Here is a 25,280-nt window from a genome sequence, read left to right on the forward strand (position 1 = left end):
AAATAAAAAAAAAAAAACAAAAAAAAAAAAAGAAAAAAAAAGAGGAGAGGGGAGAGTGAGGGAAAGAGAGGGAAAAAAGGAGAGGGAGGAGAGGAGAAGGGGGGGGGGGGGGGGGGGGGGGGGGGGGGCAAGGGTAGTATTATTACCCAAATACATGAATGATGACTAATAATGATGATGATGATGATGATGGCTGGCATTATAGTACTTATTATGTTGCAGGCAGTGTACTTAAACCCTTTACAAATATTATCCCATTTGATCCTTGGAAAGTAGGTGCTATTATTATATTCAATTTTATGGTTGAAGAAATCAAGGCAAACAAAAGTTAAGTGACTTGCCCAAGCACATATCTAGGAAGTGTCTGAGGCTGGATTTGAACTCAGCTTTTCTTGACTCCAGGCCCAGCACTCTATCCACTGTGCCACTTAGCTTCCATAATGTCTTTCTCATTTCTGGAAAACTTAGATGAAAATGTTCAATGCACAATTTTAAGGTATCCTTGAAGAAAATGGGAAGGAACAGAGTCTTTCACAGGCAGTTTTCAATAGCAGACATTTTCATAACCACATAATTGACAAAGTATAAATTATGTTAATTTAAAAACTATACAGATATGATTTGGTAGCAAAAAAAAAGCTCTCCTCCAACAAAGTGCCTGCAGTACATACAGAAAGATCACCTAAAACTCCTTAATAGATATAACCAGAAGAATTCTATTCCACCTGACTATCAAGTGAAACATAAAGCAGGGAGACATATGTGCTCACCAAGGCTGTTCACTACCATTATGGCGAATGTCTATCCTGAGAAAAGTCTAAGTAGAAAGAACCTTCATTACTAAATGTGAGGTCCTCTAAATACTTTTTTGCAGTTGACTTCAGGCAGATTTTTACACATCAAGTCCCAGAATATCACAAGAAGTCCTCAATCAGATCTAGTTATTCAAAAGAGAAAGGCCTAGTAACTTAACACAGAAAAACTAAGTATGTAGTCGTAGGCCCACTGCAGCAGAGGGACATTAAGCTGTGCGCACAACTAAGTAACAATGAAAAGAGTAGGCTAGACTGAATCATAGAAATTACACACAGTCCTTCCAACTACTTTAAGCTACTACTACCTGAGATCTAAAAGACTAAACTGTAGGTCACCTAGTGGGCAATGGAGAAGCACAGTGGGTGGAAGTAAGTAGGCTACAGTATAATACTAAGATGACTCTCATGCAACAAGTGGTATAAACATATCAAAGAAATGTATGGCCAGAAGCATACAAGGCCCCAGTCATGTATCAAAAGTGAGGGACAATAGATGAACAATCCGAGTGTGGTACTATTACATGAGAAACATTAACACATCTAAAAGCACATTGGATAGATCCTCTGTGGAGTACTTATGAAACATTACAGTTTTAGAACATGGGAAGAAAGGTTGTGATATGCAATAGATGTGATAGATAAAGCACTGGAAGAAGTGTTTACATGAATAACACTGATTCATCTATCAAAATTTTTCTTCTCAGTCAATGTATAAGGTAAAAGTACTAAGCAATAAAACCAAGTTTTTTTTAGTGCCACTGGAAAACTACATAAAGAACTGAGTTGAAGAAGATCAGCAAGTTAAAAAGAAATTTGGAAAAACAACATGACCATAAAATTCTAAAGAAGAAATATCAACATCTAATCTAGCCCCAAGGATTTAGAACATTTAAGAGAAATGGTGAAAACATGGAACAAGATCATACAACCCTTCTCACTGGCCTACTACTCCAGTTTTTTGGTAATCTTTCCACACAAGAAATTCTTTATGGCTAACATAAACTACCCAGCAACAATTTAGCCCATTTCTTCTGTCTGTTCTCTGTGCAGATGAAAAAATAGGTGACCAGTATTTTTTTTTTTAATTTTAAGCCAGGCATAGTGCATTGGATGTCCACAGCATCAACATGTTGAACTCCCAGGGTGGAAGTAAGTAGGCTACAGTATAATACTAAGGGGAGCAGGTTACCATCCTGCCAAAGGAGACATGAATTCACCTGGGTGGGAAAAACAGTAGGAAAATTAGCATTGGGTCAGACTGGTGAGTGGCTGCTGAGCTTTTAACCTGACAGGATGACCCAAGCTCAAAAACAAACAAAACCCAGGTCCATTTAGGTTTGTTTTTTAATCCATTTAGGTTTGTTTTTTAATCTCTTATCCTCCAGAACTACTGTGTTTCCTAATATTATTTTCAACCTTTACTACTGCGTTTAATAAAAAAGATTTCCCAGATTTTGCAAGTCTTCTTTCTATAAAATTGGACTTGTATGCAAATTTAATATTTAAAACAGCTCATTAAATTAATATCTCTAATAATTTTCTGTTGAACTTAGCAATGAGCCATTTTGGGTAGGATTCCTTTGTACACTGTTGCACAAATAAGTATCTATCTTTTTTGACAGACTCATGAATTTTTCTAAGTCCTCACATCTCTATTCCTAAGTATTTCTAAATGTCACCTAAAATTAGTATCATCTGCAAACTTAATATGTTATCTATTCATTTAGGTTATTAATTGAAATACTAAATCTAGAATAAACTTCTATGGAGCATAATTACATAAATCTCTCTTCCTTGACCTTAACAAAAGCTGTACACTCCTAAATATACACACTGAAGGTGGGGTGAATCAGTCTATGTAAGAAACTCAGTAGGTCAAAGTTATTAATCAGCTGTGGTATTGTGCCTGTGAACTGGGCTGCACTAAAATCCTAAGTTTTATTATCTTTCTCTAGTTGCTCCATCTTCTATCCTTTAAGAGAATTGGAGTACTCTTTCGAAAACAAAAATCAAATTGGTTTGACATAACAAGCTCTTCACAAGCCTTGCTGGTTCAGTTCAAAGACTGGTTTCTCAAATATGATTTACCTCACCTTAAACTGTAGGCACCTGAATTAAAATGTGAAAAGTTCTCTCTGGAAGCAATCTTGTTCCTTGGAATCTAAAATATAGTTGATGACTTTATAAGCAGGTTAATCATAAGGAATTTTACTTGGAGTTTCATATCAACAATCCCTACTTTTGCTACTTTAGATGTGGTACTAAATATATTTTTCATTAAAAAAAAATGCTGGAAGGAAGTAGAAATAACTACTGGGAGGAGAGTGCGGTTAGGAGAAAGGTATGGCTTTGGTAAGATGAATGGGTCAAGTCATCTAATATCTCTGGACCTCAGCACCCTCACACATAAAATAGAGGAGCTAGACAAGACTACCTCTAAGGTTCCTTCTGCCTCTAAAAAATTATAATCAAATTTTGATAGTTAAAAATAATTTTTATAGCCCCAACAATTTCTGAAAACTATTTGGTAATGTAGTCTAACTTATTATTTTTTTTTGCTTTTTTGGGGGGAGGGGGGAGGGGGAATTGGGGTTAAGTAACTTGCCCAAGGTCACACGGCTATTTTTTTGTGTTAAGTGTCTGAGGCCGGATCCAAACCCAGGTCTTCCTGACTCCAGGGCCGGTGTTCTATTCACTGCATCACCTAGCCACCCTTAGTCTAACTTATTTTTAAATATATATTAGATCCCAAACTTAATGGACCACATCTGTTAAACTCACATTATTGGAGCACTTGGTACAAACATAATTATCACTTAAAGACCACTAATAGTAGGGAAAACTATTTCAACTCAGCAATCGGATACAGGTTTTCAAGACCTTAACAGTCAAAGATTTCCTTTACCTAGCTTTGTAAGAAAGAAATTACCCAAACCAATGGCAGGAGGCAGGTGGAAGGAGGACTTTATCTCTTCTCGCTCAAAATTTCCACATAGCTGTATGTCCTGCAACATCAATGTAGTGCCAGCGAACAGATACAGACCCCTCACTATAGCTGGCATAAGACCAACAGATTTGGAGTAAATAGATCTGAGCTCAAAAATCAATTTAGACTTGCTATATGGCCATGGGGAAGTCCCTTACATTCTCACAGCCTTGGTTTCATCTGTAAAGTGGGGATAAATATTTAAACTACCTATATCTCATAGGCCATGCTGCCTGTCCAAAACAAAAGAGCCTATCCATCTATACATATTTATGGATGGTAGTTAGCTTGGACATATATTGGCAATACTTAAAATATTACATTTAAGTTCTCAAATCCATAATCCCCAATTTAAGATATACCCAGAACTCTTCTAGCTGAGCTACAGCAATCTCAGGGAGCTCCCACAACAAACTCCTACTCTACCCATCAAGGTAAGTCTGGTTGAGGCCCTAGTACTAGTTCTCATTTATTTCTACAAAAATACTGTCAAACCTCCTGTTTATTCCTAAACTACAGCAATTTTGAAGTGTCTAGCATAAAGTAATTACGCCCACAAATGGTGGAACAACTATTAGATATTGGATCAACACAACCCTGGTCCAAGCACTGTAATTTCCAGAAGGATCTCAAGCATATTAAACTACAAAAGGTTCCAGAAGGACACTATTATGGTACGGCTTTTCCACTGTATGTGTTCATCACCACTTTTAAAAATCTAATTTAAATAATATACAGAAAATCATGTTTGGTGCAAATGACATCCATCTAAACATAAAACCTGCAACTGCAAAGAATAGGAAAAAAATTATCAATAAATAGTAAATTCAACTCGTGCTGATAGTTATCTTCCTTTGCTTTCCACAATGCAATTTTAAGCTTTCAAAGAAAAGGAAATTAGTCTGCTATACTAATTTAATTTGCTCAGAAACCACTCAAATGGAATATATCTAACTATTGTGGTGTATGAGAGATCAGGGGATGATGGCTGTTCTGAAACAGCTCAGGTTTCCTTATGTATATGCATTACAATTATGAAATATCTTCATATGCATTCAACTTATATTCCATATTTGCCCATCTATAACATAAGCCTCCACAGAAGGGAATGAAAGGAGGTTTAATGAAATGCCAAAACAAAAGACGATGCCTATAAAAATACAATGGCAATTCAATAATTCCAATGATTCCAAGACTCTCCTTCCTTTGCTAAATTTGATTCTACTCAACTTTTTTTTTGGTCTTTATTAATTTGTTTACTTTTAGTTTACAAGATTCATTACCACAATTCCTTGAGTTTCACATTTTCTCTCCCCCCCTCCCTTCCCCATGGCAGCATACAATCAAAGTATAGTACCGTGTTTCCCCGATAATAAGACACTGTCTTATTATTTTTTTTTGGAAAGAAAAACACCAAAGGGCTTATTTTCAGGGGAGGGCTTATGTTATCCTGCCTCAGCTCTCCTCCGCGGCACTGCTCTCAATGGCGCCAGCAAGCAAATCACTGGGGAAGAACAGGATGACGCGCTCACTGCTGCAGCTCTGATTGGATGCAGCTCTGAGCGCAGTGTGCGTTTCGGGGGGGGGGGAGACGGTGCATACAGAGGGTACCGTAACGTAGCGTGTAGCGCAGGGGATCACCTTCACTACAGTAGCAATCTCAATAGGGCTTATTTTCGGGGGAGGGCTTATTTTAGAGGAATCTTACACAGTAAGGGGAGGGCTTATTTTCGGGATAGGTCTTATTATCGGGGAAACACGGTATCTGCAAATACTTTCACATTAGGCATTAGTCAGGTTATAAAGAAGGATTATAACAGATGGAATGAAGAATGGGAAAAAGGAAACAAAACCAAACAAGAAAACGAAAAAGGGCAGGTAGTTTGCTTCAATCTGGATTCAATCTCCGTTCTGTCTCTGGATGTAAATATCTCTCTCCATCATGAATCTTTTGGGTATGACTTATGTGTCTCTGGATTGCTGAGAAGAGTCCAGTTTATCAAAGTTGGTTGTCACACATACGTTGTGTCTGTAATTGTTCTACTCAAATTTTAACAAAGCTTCTCATGAATATCATCAGACCTCAATTTTACTTTGTTCTTCATTCTCTATGTAAGAAAACATTTTTGAAATATCTTTCATAGTATACATATGGCTACACAAATTCTCCAAGAACTTTCAGAAATTTTCATCATCATACCATTAACTTTGACAACACCTATAAAAAATACAAAACAGTTCTTCAGCTACAACTAATTCAACCCACTCTTTAGCAAATTTTACACTCAATTAAGAAGCATTATTAATCACCAACTATGTGCTAGGCACTATAACTGGCACTAGAAATAAAAAGACAAAAATGAAACTGCCCATATACAACCTGAAGGAGCTAACATTCTATCAAAGAAAACAACATGTACATGTAGAAACAGATACTGTATATAATACACAAAATAAAAACAAGGTAAGATTGATTATTGAACAAAAGCATTATAGAAGTCAATGTGCCTGGTAGCAAGTTGAACAATAATGCTACTTTATAGGTCACTTGTTCACTAATGAAAATGTTTTGTTTAGGAAATAACATTACTAACCCACCAACAAGAGGGCATGCTCTTGGGGATATTTTTCTAGCATTAATGAATTTCCACCAATATACTAATAAGAGTCTCACAAAATCCCTTTGGATCAAGAACACACACTTCTGTGCCCTGGACCCAAAACAAAGCTAAGTGGCCCACAGTGATCAAATCCATGACCATGTTCCAACCAATCTAGCCAGTCACATATGGGCAGCATACACATACACACACACACACACACACACACACACACACACACACACACACAACTGCTTTAATTTTTTTTTTCACTGATCTAACATAATAAACATTTAGAGCATTATCTAAGACAATTGAGTCACCATCTCCCAGGAAGAGGGACAATCTTCTTGGGAGAGGTAGTTTCAAGGGGGTGCTGGCTTATGAGAGAGAACTCATGATACAAGAATAACAGACCTTTTCTTGGGGGCTGCTAGCAAAGGCACTCATGCACCTTCCTCGTATACATCAGAAACAAACAGATCTGACCAAGTTCAAGAAGCACAAGAATGGAGGTAAAATGTATCCAAATATTTTGTAGGTCAGCTTTCCAGCGTATAACAAGATGACTTTAGGATAATGAAGCATCAGCAATGGCAAACAAAATAACCAGAAAAAATGATTAAAATGATGGCCCAAGATAGGTCTTCCAAGGAAGTTGCAAGCTAGGATCAAATGGAAAAGCAGGTAACTGAGCTCTGAAGTGAAGACAAGACGCATAAAAGTTATGATGGAATTGGCAGTAGTCATATCTTCACTGACAAGAATTATAGAACATTAAAGCTAGAATGTAACTTAAAGATCTTAGTTCAACTCCATCATTTTACACATGAAGCAACACAACTGGACAGGATTAGTCAATAAAAGGTAAAAACCGAGATCTGAACCCAGACTTTGTTGGACTTCACGTTCCATTCTATTCCTACAATACTTTACCTATGACTCTGCAAAAAAGGACTAAGGTCACTTATCCAGATGGTATGTGTAATTTTTAAAAATTGTAATCTAAAAATTATGAAAGGTTACAATCATAGCAATGGTATAATTCCGTGCTAAAACATTAACTGCATACCAAAAGACTAGGTAAAAGTTAACAAAATTTCTAAGGCAGAATCATCCTTTCTCCCTTAAGTTCTTTACTTTAAAAAAAAAAAACTATTACAATGTGGTAAAATCAGGAAACTGAGAAATATATATGTAAAATAAAACCTCTTCAGGCAAATTTACTCTTTTCAACATAATTAGGAGAGCTCTCTAATTCTTATTCATATTGCCAATATAGCTCTTCCATCATTTTGGAAGTAAATAAACTATAAAAATCAGTGATTGTAACAATAATAGCTAACATTTATTTATACAGCAGTTACTATGTGCCAGACACTGTGCTAAGTGCTTTACAATTACCATCATTTAAAGTAGGTTCTGTTATTATCTTCATTTTACAGATGAGGAAACGGAGGCAAACAGGTTAAATGACTTACTCAAGGTCACACAGCCAGTACGGGTCTGGCGCCATTTTTAAACTAAGGCTGGGGGCAGAGCTAAGATGTCAGAGTAGAAACAGGACTTCCCCATGGCTTCTACCTCCTCCAATACATGTAAAAAATTACTCTAAACAAATTTTAGAGGTAGAGAACAAAGTGACAGAGAGAAACAAATCTCCTGCTGAAGGCAGCCTGGAAGGCCAGCAGGAAGGCGCTATCGCACTCAACTGGGAGCCAAGTCGAGCCCAGTGTTGAGCCATGCAGTTTTGGCCCCAGGGCAGCCCCAACCAACAGCAGCTGGAGCAGACTGCAGGAGCAAACTGTAAGAGAGTGAAGCAGCAGCAGCTGAGGCGGTTTCCAGATTTCTCAACCCATAAATGCCAAAGACAAAGTAAAAGGTCAGTGTGGAACTCTGTTAAAACACGGGAGGTTAGAGGAGCATGGTCCGGCCCCCGGGGCAACAAGCAGTGGAGTGTGGCTGCCTTAAGAGCTCCTGGCCTGCAGACTGTAGGGGGACCAAGTGACCATTCAGAGGGTAATTGCTCTTGCTTTAAACCTGCTTGGGATCTGGATCAAGGGTGGAGTCCTGGGTTGTGTGGCCAGTGAGCCAGAGGGGCTGCAAGAGAGGGTGCCCCCCAATTGCTCTAGCAGATGTGAAAACCCCAGAGATTTGGGACAAAGCTGTCTCCATTCTGAAAGCAGAATTCTACCATGGCAAAGAGTTCAAAAGTCACGTAATTAACTGGCAACATGATCAAGCATAGGAAACGCAAATCCTACCATAGACACCTTTTTTTTAGAGACAAAAAGGTTCACAGCATGGAACAGGAGGAAGAAAATGAAGTTAGAACTCCTGCACCAAAAGCTCCCAAGAAAAATATGAACGGGTTACAGGCCATAGAGGAGCTCAAGAAGGATTTTGAAAACCAAGTAAGAGAAGTGAAGGAAAAATTTGGGAAGAGAAATGAGAATGATGGAAGAAAATCAAGAAAAGAGAGTCAACAGCCTGACTGAAGTAACACCTTAAAAAATAGACTAACTCCAATGGCAAAAGAGGCCCAAAAAGCCAATGAGAAGAAGAAAACCTTAAAAAGCCAAATTTCCTAGATGGAAAAGGAATTTCAAAAACTTACTGAAGAGAATAATTCCTTAAAAATTAGATTGGAGCAAATGGAAGCTAATGACTTTATGAGAAATCAAGACACTATAAAACAATCCAAACATATGAAAAAATAGAAGGCAATGTGAAATATCTCACTGGAAAAACCAGTGACCTGGAAAAGAGATCCAGGAGAAATGATTTAAAAATTACTGGACTACCTGAAAGCCATGATCAAAAAAAAGAACCTAGACACCATCTTCCAAGAAATTATCAAGCAAAACTCCCCTGATATTCCAGAACCAGAGGGCAAAATAGAAATTGAAAGAATTCACCATTAGCCTCTTGAAAATGATCCCAAGGCGGGGCCAGGTGGTGCAGTGAGTAAGAGCACTGGCCCCGGCGTTGGGAGACCTGGGATTGGTTCCGGCCTCAGATACTTGGCACCTACACAAAAAATAACTGGCTGTGTAACCTTGAGCAAGTTATTTAACCCCAATTGCTTTAAAAAAAAGAAAAGAAAATGACCCCAAAAAGAAAACTCCTATGAACATTATAGCCAAATTCAGAGTTTCCAAGTCAAGAAGAAAATATTATAAGCAGTCAGGAAGAAACAATTTGAGTATTGTGGAAACACAATCAGGATTACACAAGATCTAGCAGCTTTTACATTAAGGGACTGAAGGGCTTGGAATACGATATTCCAGAGGTCAAAGGAGCTAGGATTAAAACCAAGAGTCACCTACCCAACAAAACTGAGTATAATGCTTCAGAGGAAAATATGGTCATTCAATGAAATAGAGGACTTGCAGCATTCTTGATGAAAAACCAGAGCTGAACAGAAAATGTGACTTTCAAATACAAGAAGCAAGAGAAGCATGAGAAGGTAAATAGGAAAAAGAAATCATAAGGAACTTATTAAAGTTGAACTATTTATATTCCTACATGGAAAAACAATAATTGTAACTCATGAGACTTTTTCTCAGTATGAAGATAGTTGAAGGGAATATATATGTATATACATATATGTATTTACAGAAGGTACATGTATATATAAACATGTATGTGAGTATGTGTATACATGTATACATAGACAGAGGGCACAGGATGAGTTGAATATGAAGGGATGATATCCAAAAAATAAAATTAAGAGGTGAGAGAGGAATATATTGGGAGAAGGAGAAAGGGAGAGGAAGATTAGGGTAAATTATCTCATATAAAAGAGGCAAGAGAAAAACTGTTACAATGGAAGAGAAAAGGGAATGTGACAACTTTACTCTCATTGAATTTGGCTTAAGGAGGGAATAACGTGCACACTTAATTGGGTATCTTACCGTACAGGAAAATGGGGGGGAAGGGGATGAGAAGAGGGACGATAGAAGGGAGCGGGTAGTTAGAATCAAACACTTTTGAAAAGGGACAGAATCAAAGGAGAAAATATAATAAGTGGGGGGGGGCAGGACAGGAGGGAGGGAAATATATATATGGTCTTTCATAATATACCTACTATGGAAATGTTTTGTGTAACTACACATGTACAACCTATATTGAATTGCTTATCTTCCCAGTGAGGGTGGGTGAGGAGGGAAGAAGGGAAAAAATTTGGAACTCAAAGTTTTAAAAACAAATGTTTATAAAAAAATTTAAAAAATAAACTAAGGTTCTACCCACTGTACCACCTAGTGAGATCTACACAAATAATAAGCACCTTATTTCATGTCATCCACAAACCTACTTCTGAAACTCTACTAAATAACAATAACAACAACAACAAAATCAAAGTAAAGGGGAAATTACTTCCACGAAAAGTTTAGTTTCAAATGTGGACAAACTCTTCCTGAATCCCACTAACTCTAATACTCAAGTTATTTTCACATAAAGCCAGTCCCCAATTTACCATCCTGCTGGCTAATCCTTCTTCCACACCTTCTACCACCACTACCCATATATACACATACATAAAATGCAAAAAGCCACTGTCAAGGAAGAGGTTACTTAAAAAGCTTCAATATTCCATAGAAAAGGGAGGAATGGGCTGTGAATAACTAAGGGGAGCTGACTATGGGGACAAACTCCCAGGCAATGCTGAACCTATCTAAAGCTACTATTTTAAAATATACTCCTTAGGAGCCCAAATGTTTTTAGTTCACTTGGGTATACAGCCTGGATTTTTCTACTTAAGAGACTCATTTCAGTCAAAAGTACCCTCTTTTAAAAAAACAAAACAAACCCCCACCACAATTTCTGATATTGTTAAAGGACTATGATCAATTCATACATCAGGTATGAATTACTTCATGTAGTTTTCGAACTCCAAACTTGACTAATTTGCACTGAATTTCCATTCAATTCAGTAAATATTAAAAACCTACTCTATGTGAAACATTGTGTAAAGCTCTGGGAAAGATAACATTGCTTAGGTAAGATTAAGATTCCTGCCTCTAAGAGCTAAAAATAAGATATAGGAAAACAGCTGATTTTGGGAGCATGGAGTACTTTTAGAGAGTAGAACAAGTCTAGTTAGAGAGCCACAGTATGGGGATTTAGGTTGGTATAAGGGCACTAAGCACATGGGCAGACAACTACTGGGGAAGCAGATTGGATTTTATCAAAGAAACTTGGTTAATTCTGAATTTTTACCCACCACTTATTTTGCATCTAGAAGAAAAAATATCAAAAGATCTTGGGGAATAAAGAGCTGGAGCTGCTCCTCTATTTCCTCATTTCTCAACAGCACAGTGCTCTGTTCCCAAGAATCCAGAGCTCAGAGATACTAAATACTGTAAGCAAATGGTCAGCTATTATGCATTAAATAGGATTTTGTGGACTAGCCTACATACTCTACTGTTATCTAATAACAATTTCCTAAGAAAAAATGCATTCCAAGACACAACAAACCTCACATATAACCCAAAGTTGGGGAATCTTCTGTCCATTGTTCATATTGTTCCACCTTATTTTTAATGAATTGAGATAGGAACTTAAGATTCCCATGATGCCAATAGTCTACTATTGCTAAGGCTCTAGCCTTAGCAAATGATTTGGAAGAACTGTATAAGGGAGGAGTAGTTTGTACTACAGAAGACAGAAGTATCAACAGAACCAAGGAAGCTTAACCTATCATTGATTATCAAACACAAAAACAGGGAATTTAAATTCCAAATCAACATCACTAGTAACAAAAGCATTCTTAACTACCATATGTTTATTTCAGTTATTCTTCAGAAAACATAAGGTCTAAGAAGGCAGCAATATTTGTCTTTTTTTAGTCTGTATTCCCATCACCTGGCACAATGCCTTGCAATAGTAGGTGCTTAATAGATGATTTCTGAATTCAATTTAGTACACACTAGTTGGGGTCAATTTCAAAAGTCCTACACATTTTTTATACCAACAGTACTGCCAAAAGTAAGGCTTTTTTGATGCTGAGTGGCCCATATTTGTAAAACTTCTCCCTTTCAGCTTTAAATTTATGATCCCAGGAATTATGAAAAGTTTTGTTCAACTTCTTGAAGTTTCCATTTGTCCAACATGTGACCCTTGCCTTCCTTGACACCTGGGGTGGAGAGTAGGCACTGGCCATTTCAGAAGATTGTTTCTCTCTAATCCCACACAGGATTCACTACCTTCAGTCAGTCAACAATCACTTATTAGGCAGTTGGTCAACAGGCATTTACTAAGGGCTTACTATGTACCAGGAATTGCACTAAGCACTGGGAAAATTTTTTAAAAAGAGGCAAAAAAAAGTCTCTGATATCAAGGAAACTACATTCTAATGGCAGAGACAAGAACCCTGTACACACAAGAGTAAACAGGAGTCAATCTCAGAAGGAAGAAAGGCATTAGCCGTGAATGGCACCAGGAAAGTGCCTGCAGAAGGAAATATTTAAGATGAAGCAAGAAAAACAAAGATGTACATGTACATGCAAGGAAGCATTTGAAACATGAGGGACAGTTATTGCAAACGCATGGAGTAGGGATATATAAGGAGTGTCAAGTGGAGAACAAGTAGGCCAGTATAACAAAATCATAGAGCATGTGGAAAGGAATACAGTGTAAGAGTAGTGGAAGGCTAGAAAGATTCCAGGTTGTTAAGGGCTTTCAATGCCAAGCAGAATTTTTAATATTTGATTCTAGAGGCAACAGGGAGTAGAGCCACAGAATTTTATTGAGTGAGGGACAGGGATGACATGGCCAGACATTCACTTAAGGAAAATCAGTTTGGCAGATAAATGAAGGATGGATTGGCAGGGGGAGAGACTTCAGGGAAACAGGGAGACCAATCATAAGGCTACTGCAATAGTTAAGTACTGAGATGATGAGAGCCTGTACCAGGTGCTAGCTGTGTGACTAGCGAGAAGAGGACATATAAGAGATATGATGTGAAAGAAGAAAAAGACAAAACTTGACACACTGTGGGATTACTGTAAGCAAGGATGTGGTGGGTGCCCACCTGGCTGACTGGAAGGCAAGTTGGGAAGAGGAAAGGGTGTGTGTGTGTGTGTGGGGGGAGAATAATGAGTTTCAGTAATGTTGAGTTTAAAGACTCAGGACAGAATCCTTGGGAGATACCTATGCTTAATGGGCATGCCCTGGATGAAGATCCAGAAAAGGAGACTAAGAAAAAGTGGTCAAACAGAAGAACAAAAGAAAAAAAACAATGTAGTAAAAACTTAAAAGGAGAGAGTTTCCAGGAGAAGAGAATGAATGTAGCACAGAAGTCAGAAAGGATGAAGAATGAGAAGATACTTTTAACTATGGAGCTGGTAGTTTTATTGATAACCTTTGAATTTCTGTCAACATCTTCCACATCACCTGCATTTGCCTGACCACCCACTTTCTACCTGCTAAATCTTTATTCATACAAAATCCTATCCTCTTCAGAAAGGCAATACAAATTATCGGAAGAAACAATGTTCTTTTACCTCCAATGAAAAACTTATACCTAGGTATATTTAACACATCTGGCTTTACCAATCTCCAAAATGTAACTAAGTGAATAAAAGTATTATGAAAGAAAAGTTACATTTTCTTAAACAGCTCTCTCATAGAATGGAGGGAGACTCATACATTCTAATCACACTATGAATATAGTTGTTATTGTTGTTCAATTATTTCAATCAAGCCCAACTCTTCATCGTCCCATTTGGGATTTTCTTGGCAAAGAAACAGGAGTGGTTTGCCATTTCTTTCTCCAGCTCATTTTCCAAAAAGAAAAGTGAAGCAAACATGGTTAAGTGACTTGCCCAGGGTCACACAGCTAGTTCTGTGGCCAGATTTGAATTCAGGAAGATGAGTCTTCCCGACTACAGATTGAGGCTCTATCCACTGTGCCACCTAGAGGCTCCACTGTGAATACTACTTAGAAGCAAAAACATAAAGGTTCAGATAACTAACCTTGGACCTAAGAAGCAAGTCCCTAAACCACAGAAGCATAATCCATTAATGTAGGGATAAAAGGAACTCAGAACATGTAGCCCAATTCATTCATTTTACAGACAAGTAAACTGAGGCCTAGAAAAGTTAAGTAAATGATCTGCCCAAAAGCACACAGCTAGATAGGGCTCTTAATTTTTTAATAATCATTTTACATAAAATAATAAATGGCCAATATTACTATCTAAATTTTACAGATGGAGAAGCATCCAGGCGCCTTGACCAAGCTGACAGAACAAGTTAAAAAAAAAAGTCCATGTCCTGATTATTAGGTACAAGGTTACCCAAGTCAGGGGGTCTGGATCAAGCTGCTGCCTTACTCAACTAGTCCTAATGTCAGATTTACCAGAACAACAGCTGGCCATGTGGTTGTCAAAGAACCTAAATCCTTTACACTTAAAAATGGGGATAAGGAATAAACTACCCTACCAAACAAACTACTTTGCATCAAGGCCTAGAATCACAAGAATCAATGTTTTCTTCTATGGATTGCTACTAGTTGCTTTTTAAGATCTCTATAATGGTATTGGATGGACACTTTTTTTTTTTTAAAGCAACTGGGGTTAAGTAACTTGCCCAAGGTTACACAACCAGTTCTTTTTGTGTGTTAAGTATCTGAGGCCGGAACCGATCCCAGGTCCTCTCCACTCCGGGGCCAGCGCTCTACTCACTACACCATCTAGCCGCCCCGATGGACACTTTCTCTACAAGGGAAATCAGGTAAACCCTCACTAATTCCATATTCATTTAGTGGTAGAATTTGTAATGGAAAAGTGTTGAAGGTACAAATCACTCTAAAGGCCCAAATGTCTGTGAGCAGGACTGGTTTCACCTTCATCTCCAGCAGGTTTATTTCCTATGATGTAGTCTGGAAGATGTAGACTTTAGGAGAAAAAAGAATCAACTACCACATTTGTGACCTGATTTTCCTTGGGGTCCCCTTTCCTGAAAGGAGGTTGCTTCCACTGGTGCTAAAATTCCAGATAACCTGAAGAGGTCTTGTAATGTCCCTAATCATTCAGGGTTAGTAAAGATATATGGCTGACAATGGACCGGTCTGGTTACCAAAGGCTTCCACTTTATGACCTTAGCTCACAATGAGAACACTTTGTTTCTCCAGTTATATACTTTACTATTAACCCCAGCTAAATAAGCCTCAAAATTAATTCTCTCACTCATACAGGGATTCAGTCAAGACCACATAAGACATCACTGGAAAATAAACTCCCAAGTAGAAGAAAGCTCCAAGACCTGAGACTGAGTTATCTTCAAAATATCAGGGCAAGGCACTAACCTGTGAGTATCTGTGTAGGTCAACTCAACCTACCAATGCAGACCAGCAACTGTTCTGAAATGTATTGTTAGAGGGTTGTCCCGGCATTGAGTTGCCCAGAATCCAAGGGCCAGTACGGTGTCAGAGGCAAGACTTAAACCCAAATCTTTCTGCCTGGAGATTTGTTTCCCATCTACTCAATAATCCATACCTCCTTTCCTTTGTAATATAATGGGCAGAATCAGATAACCAGAAATCAAAAACCACAAACAATCATATTTCCCTACCCATCTCTCAAATCCCATTTCAAAGGCGACTGAAGTCCTAAATGTTCCTGGATCCTTCCAATTAGACTCCACAGAAAAGTTTCCTTAATACTTGAGGTCATATATCTAATTTGTGTGTATGGGGAAGGGGGAGTGTATCTCCTTACTTAGTCTGTAAACTCCCCAAAAGGCAATTTGGCTTACCAAAATTTTTATCTCCTTCAACACCAAGCACAGACTTCCACATATGGTATATGCCGACTACACATTTGTTGAACTGAATTATATTTAATATATAAAATATACCTCTACTTTGCAACTACAGTCAATCTTATTCAATGTTTCTAATTAAGAAAATGAAATTGATTTTCAAGCTAAAATTTTTAAATGAATATTCTTGTCTGTTGTCTAAATTATATATAAAAAATCAGTCCCTTTCACTTTTCTATTTTCGTTAGATTAAATAAATGAACAATTTACATATAAGAAGCAGGTTTCCTAAGTTAAATTCCACAAATTCAACTCAATGAACAATTAGTGCATCAACTGTGCACAGCACTGTTAAATATGAAATTTAGACAGGATCCATGACCTTATGGAATTTATAATGGAACAGGATCTAACTCATACAAATATTATAATTCAAGTCAAGAAACACTTATAAATGTCCAGTATATGCAAGGCATTATGCTAATTCTGAGGACCCCCTCCCCCCAAATAGTTCCATGTCCTCAATAAGGGCATTGGTTCAAAATGAGTGCCGAAATTCTGTGTAAGTACAACAGGAAAAAGGAAATAATTACCTGATGGGAATTAGGAAAAATTCCTAGAAGAAATCTTCGTTAGGCTTTAAGGAATGGGAATTAAAGAAAGGAATGTAGAGTAGAAAATATTTAGTCTGAGCAAAGACATGGGAGGAGGAAAGTATAGAGGATATGTAGAAGACAGCAAGGTGGCTAAAGAATAAAATACACAGATAGCCAGGAAGAGATAGGGTCCAGAATGTAGAGGCATTAAATGTCCAGCAAAGTTATCTGAACTTTACATGGTGGATGAGAGGGAGGACAATATTGTGAATAAAAGTATGATAAGACTTATGCATAAGGAAAATTATGACTTGCAGCCATGTTAAGGATAGATTGAAAGAGGTTAAAAGTGAAAGCAGGATGACCTGTAAAGAGGCTCCTGTAATAGAACAGAAGGTAGTGAAATCTGTACTAAAGAGGTACCAGTGGATATAGTGCATAAGACAGGCAGGAGAGAGATTTCAGAAGTAGAAATGAGAAATCTTGGTAACTTAGAATGATGACAGATGAAGGAGATGGTAGAATCAAAAACAACATGAAGTTTTAAATACACAAAACTGAGTGAATGGTAGTGTCACTCAAAAATAATGAAGACAGAAGGAACAGTAAGTTTTGGAGATAAATATAATTTACTCACTTTCAAACACAGTGTTTGTATTGGTGGAATAGCCAAGTAGACATGAAGTTTTGGAGCATGGGAGAAAAAAGCCACAGCTAGAATTAGATTTTGTTTAGGTTCATAAGAATCTTAGAGTTGGAAAGGATCTTAAAAATATCTAGTCTAAATCTCCTACATAAAAGATAAAAAGTTAAGAGTCACAAAAGTTGTGACTTGCCTAATGCCACATAGGTAGTAAGAGAGCCAGGACTTGAAACCAGGTGGTTTGCTCTCAAATCTAGCACTCCCCTAAACCATACCGTATTAACTAAAGCTACAGAAGTGGGTGAGATTACCAAGGACAGGACAGAATGAGAAGGGGGCCAAGTCCTAGTTGTGGCAAACATCAGTTTAAACAGTCAGTAGGGAAGGGGAAGAAGAATCAACAATAACAAAATAATAGAGAGGAGCACTCCTTTCTACTTCTTCATCATACTATCAGGAATCTCATCATCCTGAAAGACTGCATTAGTCTTGGTACTCATACTTCATCAGTACCCTCTGGCTCTGGGAGCCCTCTGCATGGAAGGTAGAGTTCCTCCCAAAGTCTCCATATAAAAATAACCCCAAGGTCAGTCATCTCTGCATTTCTCACAGCTTCTCCATTATGCCACAAGCACAAGGCTACGTACCATATCCACCCCTATTTCAGTTTCCTTTTGTGTATAGTCTTCCCCCATTAGATTATAAGCTTCTTGAGGTCAGGGACTGTCTTTTTGGTATTAGTATCATTTCCCTCCCTCCTCCCCCCAAAAAAGGGATTTCCCAAAGGTAAAAGACAGATAGTCCTGGTCCTCAAGAAACTTGTAATGGAGGAGACAACATGCAAACAAAAATGCACAAACTAGCTATGTACAGGATAATTAGGAACATGATCAATACAAGCAAAGTCCTAGAATTACAAAGGATTGGGAGTCTTCCTATAAAAGTTGGGATTTTAGCTGGGACTTGAAGGAAGCTAGTGTATGGCACACAGTAGATGTTTATTGTCCAAGAGGAGCAATTACAGAGAGGTCAAAGGACAAGACAGGTAGCTAAGGAGCACAGTGGATAGAGCCTCGGACCTGCAGTCAGGTGGACCCATCTTCTTGAAGTCAAATATGGCTTCAGACACTTACTAGTTGTGTGGCCCTGGACAAGTCACTTAACCCTGGTTGCCTCAGTTCCTCATCTGTAAAATCAGCTGGAAAAGGAAATGGCAAACCGTATCTTTGCCAAGAAAACCCCAAAAGGCATCCATGAAGAGTCGAGAAAAACAAAGGAGGTCAAGAGTGATGTCTGGGAAAACAAAAGAGGATTTAATATATGAAAGGAAAATCACTTATTAAAAATGTTTCCTAGAGCCAAGCACCGACAAGTTTAGGAGATACAAATAAAAGCAAATATAGTAGTTGCCTTCTAGGAGCTCAGATTCTAATAAAGGAGATAACCCATAGAGAGGAATGGTGGCTGGATAGTAATACTTTGATTTGGCAAGTTGCATGTATAGAGATAGGAGAGTAGACTTATACACCCTTCGGGGTGGGCAGGAAGAAATCCAGAATAGGACGGTTAACATGGTCAAAGGCAATGGACAGGTAGGTCAAGGAACATTAAGCCTGAAAAAGATCACTGGATTTTGTGATTATAAGTTCCATTAATGGCTTGGCTGGGGTAGTGGGTAGGTGGGGAGTTTTTCAATAGGGGTTAAAGAGATGGAAATCAAAAATCAAGGGATGTAGGAAAGTACAAGTATATGGCCAGGACAAAGCTTGTCTAGTATATATGTTAGTACTATGGGAAATTTGCTCCAGAAAACAGTCAAAAATAATTTTTAAATTAGATTTAGTCCCACATTAACTTAACCTATATTTTTCTTCTAAAAACAGTCTCTGCCTTTAGCCATGAACTTTAAAAAAAACAACAACAAAAAAACAAGAAAATCCAATTTCTGAACTCATGAGTAATTTTGGGAAAATTCACCCATCTCTTTGTACATGGAAAACTCTAGTCATTTGCATTAACAATTTATGGTTTCACCTTGTTAGATAAGAACAAACTTGGCTCCAGCACCACCTACATTTGCATACAGCAATGCTCAAAGTCTCAATATCAATCAATTCTGAATGCTACTCCAAAGAATTAGTTCTAAATTAGCACATTTTACTGCTTTAATCAGTGATTTTTTTTTTGGACCTGTGATTTCCTGTGTGTAGGAAGCTCCAGTGTGGAAAATCCCTCCACCTATGTAGAGTGGAAACTGCTCTGCTACTTAAAGTCTTAGAATTGCTTGGAAGAACTGAGAGGGTAAATATCTTCCTTATGGTCACAAAGCTATCAGAGACAGGACTTGAACCCAACTAATGCCAACCCCAAGGCCAGTTCACTAATGAAATATAGAGTGCTCCCTGAGTGTTCAGATGACACTAAGGTAGTTTGGCAAAGTTGCTGTATCTTTGGAAGACAGGAAGAGGATAAAAAATAACTAAGAGAAATGGTAGAACTATAACCAAATGACACTACAGAAACTTTAGAAAGCACGAAGTAATACACAGATGAACAAGAGGTACAAATTGAAGAATAAGAGAAAGAGAGAGAAAGAAAAAGAGAGAAAGAAAAAAAACATAATGGTTCACAAATTAAAACAATTCTTAATTGAAGTCTTATTATTTTAAAAGTAAAGTTGCACAAAAAGACTGACCTGGTAAACTTGAATGCTACAATTCCTTAATTTAAGACCTTAAGAGGTAGATGATCTCTAAACTGATTGCCACCTCTCCTAATCTGCTAAAAATCCCCAACTAGGAAAGGAACACAAACACTTCTTGAAAAATTTAGATGATCTCAAAACCAAGGAAAAATATAAAGAAAGTGACACCCTCCTCACAAAGTGGTCAGGGACTCCTATACTGATTAAAAAAAAAGAGTGGAAAAAGAAAGTTCTTGATATTCTTCCCAACTTGTCATGTCAGTTAGGAGCCAAAGATTTTTTCATCTTCATTAGCCTTGTCCCCAAGGTACATACTTACCTAAACTCCTGAAACCAGAGTAGAGTTCCCTGACCTAAATTCCTACAGCTACAGGAGTTTTAAAAGAATATATGAGAGAGAGAGAGAGAGAGAGAGAGAGAGAGAGAGAGAGAGAGAGAGAGATTGAGATTACACATGTGTGTGCATGCATGCACGGAGCCTGAAGGGAGCTGATATAGGTAGAAGTTGTTCCTTAAAAAGGGGCCAAACAGAACTCAAGACCAGGATCTCAAGGGATTCCCCTGCCCAATTCTGTGATAGGATATTCCTGAAAGCTCATATTGAATCTTGCTGTTTGTTTGTAAGAAGGGGTTTAAAAAAATGACTACAAAACAGAGAAGCATCTCAATAGCTGAGACAATTCTTAAAAAACAGCCTGATGCCCTTAAGATTAGAAACCAAAAGATCATGAGAACTACAATAAATTTCCTTGAACCACAACTATTACATATGCATAATAAACTTTTTGCCTTTAAAAAGAGCCTCAAAGTTTTTCTGATAGCTAAAATACAAATTGTAGCTATCACCCACTTAATTTTTTTTAAAAATTCAACATCAAGAATAAAATCTTAGTAACTTTAACCACCAACATCCCTGTTTAGCTATTTATATTCCATCTTGGAGAATAAGCAAATATCTTTTCTGTCCTGTAAAACTCTTAGCAAATAGTATCTGAGCAAAGAACATAAACTCAGTACTTGAATTTTTTAAAAAATGTAGTGTCAAATAATTCCGAAGAACACACTACCTTCAGTTTCATTTTGAAAAACTATTTTAGATCCTAGAATATAACAGCAGTTTTTATATTAATAAATCCTTGCTTCCTCCTCTGTGAAACATCTCCAATTATTTTCTATTAGTTAAACATGCTTCTGTATATGACATTCAAAGCTTAAAAATTTAAATGAACAGACCAAAAGTGTGTTAATTAGTATTCTGCCTTTGACAAAGGATCATTTTTGATAGTCTATAGATAAATGGAGCTTTCCATGACATACTTAATACAACATTTCCCTGAAGTGGTGTCTAAAGTGCCTTTATGATTCCTCCAGGAGCCCAGGAGAGCCTCTAAAAAACTTTGCTATCATATTCCTAAACTACTCTTCCCTCTTAAACATTACTCATGAAGAAGACTATAGTTAAAATAAAGGTAACATGAACTTTAGATGCTAAAATAATGCTTGGAAAGGGAAACAGAGAAGGTACACCAGTACCACAGTCCTAGTAACTGATGTCTAGTTTATCCTTCTAAGCAGAAGTCATATCCATCACATAAAAAGTAAGGGCTTTTACATGGATAGTAAAACTGTTGTTGAAATTATCATAAGAACCAGTGAGTCTCAATGTAGTAGTGCCACTAGTTGATCTAAGCCCTTCTGGCATTTTCTTATGTATTAATGTAATATAACTCAATAAAATCCAAGATCTCTTTAAGAAAAAAAAATCTAGTCATTTTCATTACACACCTTGAATTATGGAAGCCAGAAACATAACTAATGAAAGGAATTTCTCTATAAATCAAGATATTTTAAAACTAACCCCCTCCCCCCAAAACTTTTCATATAGAAATTTAAAACCCAAAGTATTCAAGTTTTCAAAGAAAAAAATATGTATTTGTGGATGAATATAAAGTTGGTATACTAATATTATTAGCTAAGTTTTTTTGTTTATTATCTCGATAATTTATTCAACTTTAAAACCATCCTCTGAATTCAAGAAGATCATTAAAGGTTTTTTTGAGAGTCTAATTAATTAGAAAAACATTACTCCACAAAAAAAAAACAAAACTAGTTTGTCCTTACTGGAGAACAAGGATCCTAGACTGAATTTTATTTGTTATGAAGGCTTTGCTGCTTACTGAAATTCTGATTCATGAGTATCATCAGACAGTTTACAAGTATCAAAAACAAAGACAGGAACTCTATTGGCATACAACCTACAATTTCCAAATTCAGATTACCACTCCACTTCAAATGAGCTACTGCATTTGAAAGAAAGAAAAATTTCAGATAAAATCTATCTGAACAAATAGCTTGATAGTAACTAAAGTTTAGTGTTCATCAGCAGATTAAATGACAGACTAAAAAGGGGGCTGTGGGAATTAGTCAAAGAAATTTTTAAGTCACGTGACTAAATTAGATTTTACTAAATAAAAAGACCTTTGGCAAGGTTACTAACACATTAATATTGAGCAAATATTTTTTGAGCAAATTTACTGCTAGTAACACCCCAAGACTGAACATTTACAAGTCTTTAATGCAGAATTATGAATTATTCGTTAGAAATTTTTTTCCTTTACTTATAAGTGTCAACTTAGGAGGGAAACACATGACTTTTATTTGAGTGGGATACAGGAAAATCTTGTATGCCTGTCACACACAAAAAGGAAATGATGAAAATAAAAATCCAATTCACCAATCAATAAATTACTAAGAATTTCTAGAATTTGCACAAGACCTTCAACTGAACCTGCAGTCTCACATCCTTTCAAGTCATACATAATAACCTGCTCCCCAAATGACAGTTTTTACAATGACCAGGGAAGAAATGGGGAAACTTAATTTGCAAAATGGTATTTCCCTCTTTCATCTATTCAGTATTTTGACCAAGTAAAAAGACAGAGCCAACACTTAAAAAAAACACACACCATGTTTCTAAGATGGTAACTACATTCAAGATTAGTTCCCTTTATCATTTGAGATGTGACAAGTAATGCATAAAAAATTAAAACCTAATCCTCTCAACTATATAACATGCAAAATGTCTCCTAACAATTCTCTTCCTCTTCAAAAAAAAACAAAGCTGCAAACACCGTACAGGGAACAAGCCCCTCCACTGGTAGCATTTAGTTAAAAAGAGAATAGTTAAGCAGTTTGGTGACCAAGGGGAACACTCCCACCTCACAACCTCCTAAAATAACTGTACCATTTCACTAAAGCAGGAATCCAATCCCGAGGAGCCTCAGCTCTTTAGACAATGGTGGTTACCATACTGAAAGCTAAACAGTTGGGTCCAATTGACACATTTCACTAGGCCTTGGACAAGACACACACACAACACACACATTCCCAAGACATTTGGCTCCAAGGTAGGAGTATTATGAAGTCCACGCCAGGAGAAGAGGGCAGGCCAGAGAATAGGGAGCTGGGGGTGAGTGCAGAAGGGCAGGAAACAAGGGGTATTGGAAGAAACAGCGTAGGGGTAATTGCACCAGGAGGGAGGGAGGGGGCTGGAAATGGCCGATGGTCTGTTTATTTATTTATTTTAAAGATCTAGATTTAACGGGTCCCGTCCCCACCCCCACTCTCACACCACCCCCCTCCCCGGGGATTCTGTAACCCAAACCAAACTGCGCAGCAAACATTGTGGGGCTGGAAGAACCATGACTCCCCCCACCCCACCCCACCCCCCACCCCGTGACTACTGAGCGGAGCGGGGCTGGAGGGGTAAAAACAAGTTCCCGGGCCAACACCTCCAGCCGCTCGGGTACCCCGATCCCAAGAAGAGAGGAGGCTCGCTAGCCTGGTTAAGAAAAGGGGGGGAGGGAGAACAAATTCCTCATCCCACACCGGCAATTCCAGTCCCCGTTCCTTCTTCCCCCGTCTCCATCGGAAGAGGAAGAGCCTAAACCCTGCGACGAGTGAGGAGGGAGCACACGGCGAGCCCACCTCGCCCCCACCCCCGGACTCCCTCCGGGGTCCAGGGACGGGGGAAGGGGGGGGGTGTGCCGAGCCCCCGAAACCAAACAAAGCGCGGCCTGAGCGCGAGCCAAGGCGAGTGGGGAAGCCGGGGCTTTTCCTGGAGACAGGGGCCCGAGCCAGGCACTGCGGCAGCGGGGAGACCCGCCTCGGCGGGGCCCCCTTCCCCGATAACCCCCGCACTCCCCCCCGCCCCCCGAGACCCAGCGCCGGCGAGCCGCGGCCCCCTCCCCCCCGCCGCCTCGGCCGGGCCGGGGGCAGGAGAGCGGGGGAGGGGACCGAGGAGGCCGCAGCCTTACCCCGCTCCCCGGCGTTGTTCCTCTCCTGAGGCGGCGGAGGCGGCGGCGGCGGCGGCGGAGGCTGCTGCTGCTGCTGCGGCTGGGGCTGCTGCGGCGGCGGCGGCGGAGGTGGTGGCTGGGGCTGCTGCTGCTGCTGCAGTTGGGGCTGGGGCTGCTGCTGCTGGGGAGGCGGCGGCGGCGGCGGCTGCTGCTGCTGCTGCTGCTGTTGTTGTTGCACCGGGCGCGGCCTCGACACTCGCCTGGGTCTCCGGTTGGCGGCTCGGACGGAGTTCATTTGCCGGGCTGAGGTGGCGGCGTTGGCGGAGGGACACACACACACACCCCACACCCGGGGCTTTGGAGGAGAAGGGGGTAGGGAGAGGGGAGGAGAGGAGAGGGAGAGGCACAGAGACACAGGGGAGGGGGGGAGGGGGCCCCCGAGGAGACCCAGAGGCCCCGGGGACGAGAGTGGCACAGAAGGCCGGGGCGGCGGGTCGACGCACCGCCGGGAGAGCGAGGAGGCCGAGAGGCGAGGGAGGGGCGAGGAGCCAAGGCCGAGGCCGGGGCCGGGGCCGAGGGAGAGAGAGAGAGAAAGGACGGCCGGCCGCCCGCTCGGGGAACCCGAGGAGAATCGCGACCCCGATCCCGGTCCCGCCGTCTCCCGAGCACGGTCTCCGGCGGCAGCGGCGGCGGCTGGGGGGAGTGGGCGGGCGGGTGAGGAGGGGAGAAGGAGGAGAAGAGAGCGAGCGAGCGGGAGGGAGGGAGCAGGGAGGGAGGGAGCAGGGGGCGCCGGGCTCCTTTTTTTTTTCTTCCTCCGCTACCCCCCCCACACCCCCTCAAAGAGATTTCTGTGAGGAATCTTTTTTTTTCCTC

At 39.4% G+C, this 25,280-nt stretch overlaps 1 protein-coding gene across 3 annotated transcripts in view; it reads right to left on the reverse strand.

Annotated features, from left to right (window-relative positions):
* FBXO11 (F-box protein 11) overlaps positions 1–24,803 on the reverse strand; it is a 115,194-nt gene extending 90,391 nt beyond the window's left edge. For 2 of the 3 annotated variants that reach the window (XM_069071655.1, XM_069071656.1), the window contains exon 1: positions 24,429–24,803. In XM_069071655.1, coding sequence (XP_068927756.1) covers positions 24,429–24,702 — 274 coding nt within the window. In that variant the 5' untranslated portion in view covers positions 24,703–24,803. The remainder of the gene's footprint in view (positions 1–24,428) is intronic. The other variant, XM_069071654.1, reaches the window with a different exon arrangement.
* Between the last annotated feature and the right edge of the window lie 477 nt (positions 24,804–25,280).

Source organism: Petaurus breviceps, unplaced genomic scaffold (assembly GCF_028583685.1).
Source record: "Petaurus breviceps papuanus isolate PSGF00001 unplaced genomic scaffold, PetGlider_PUasm1.0 90842, whole genome shotgun sequence".
Lineage (NCBI taxonomy): Eukaryota > Metazoa > Chordata > Mammalia > Diprotodontia > Petauridae > Petaurus > Petaurus breviceps.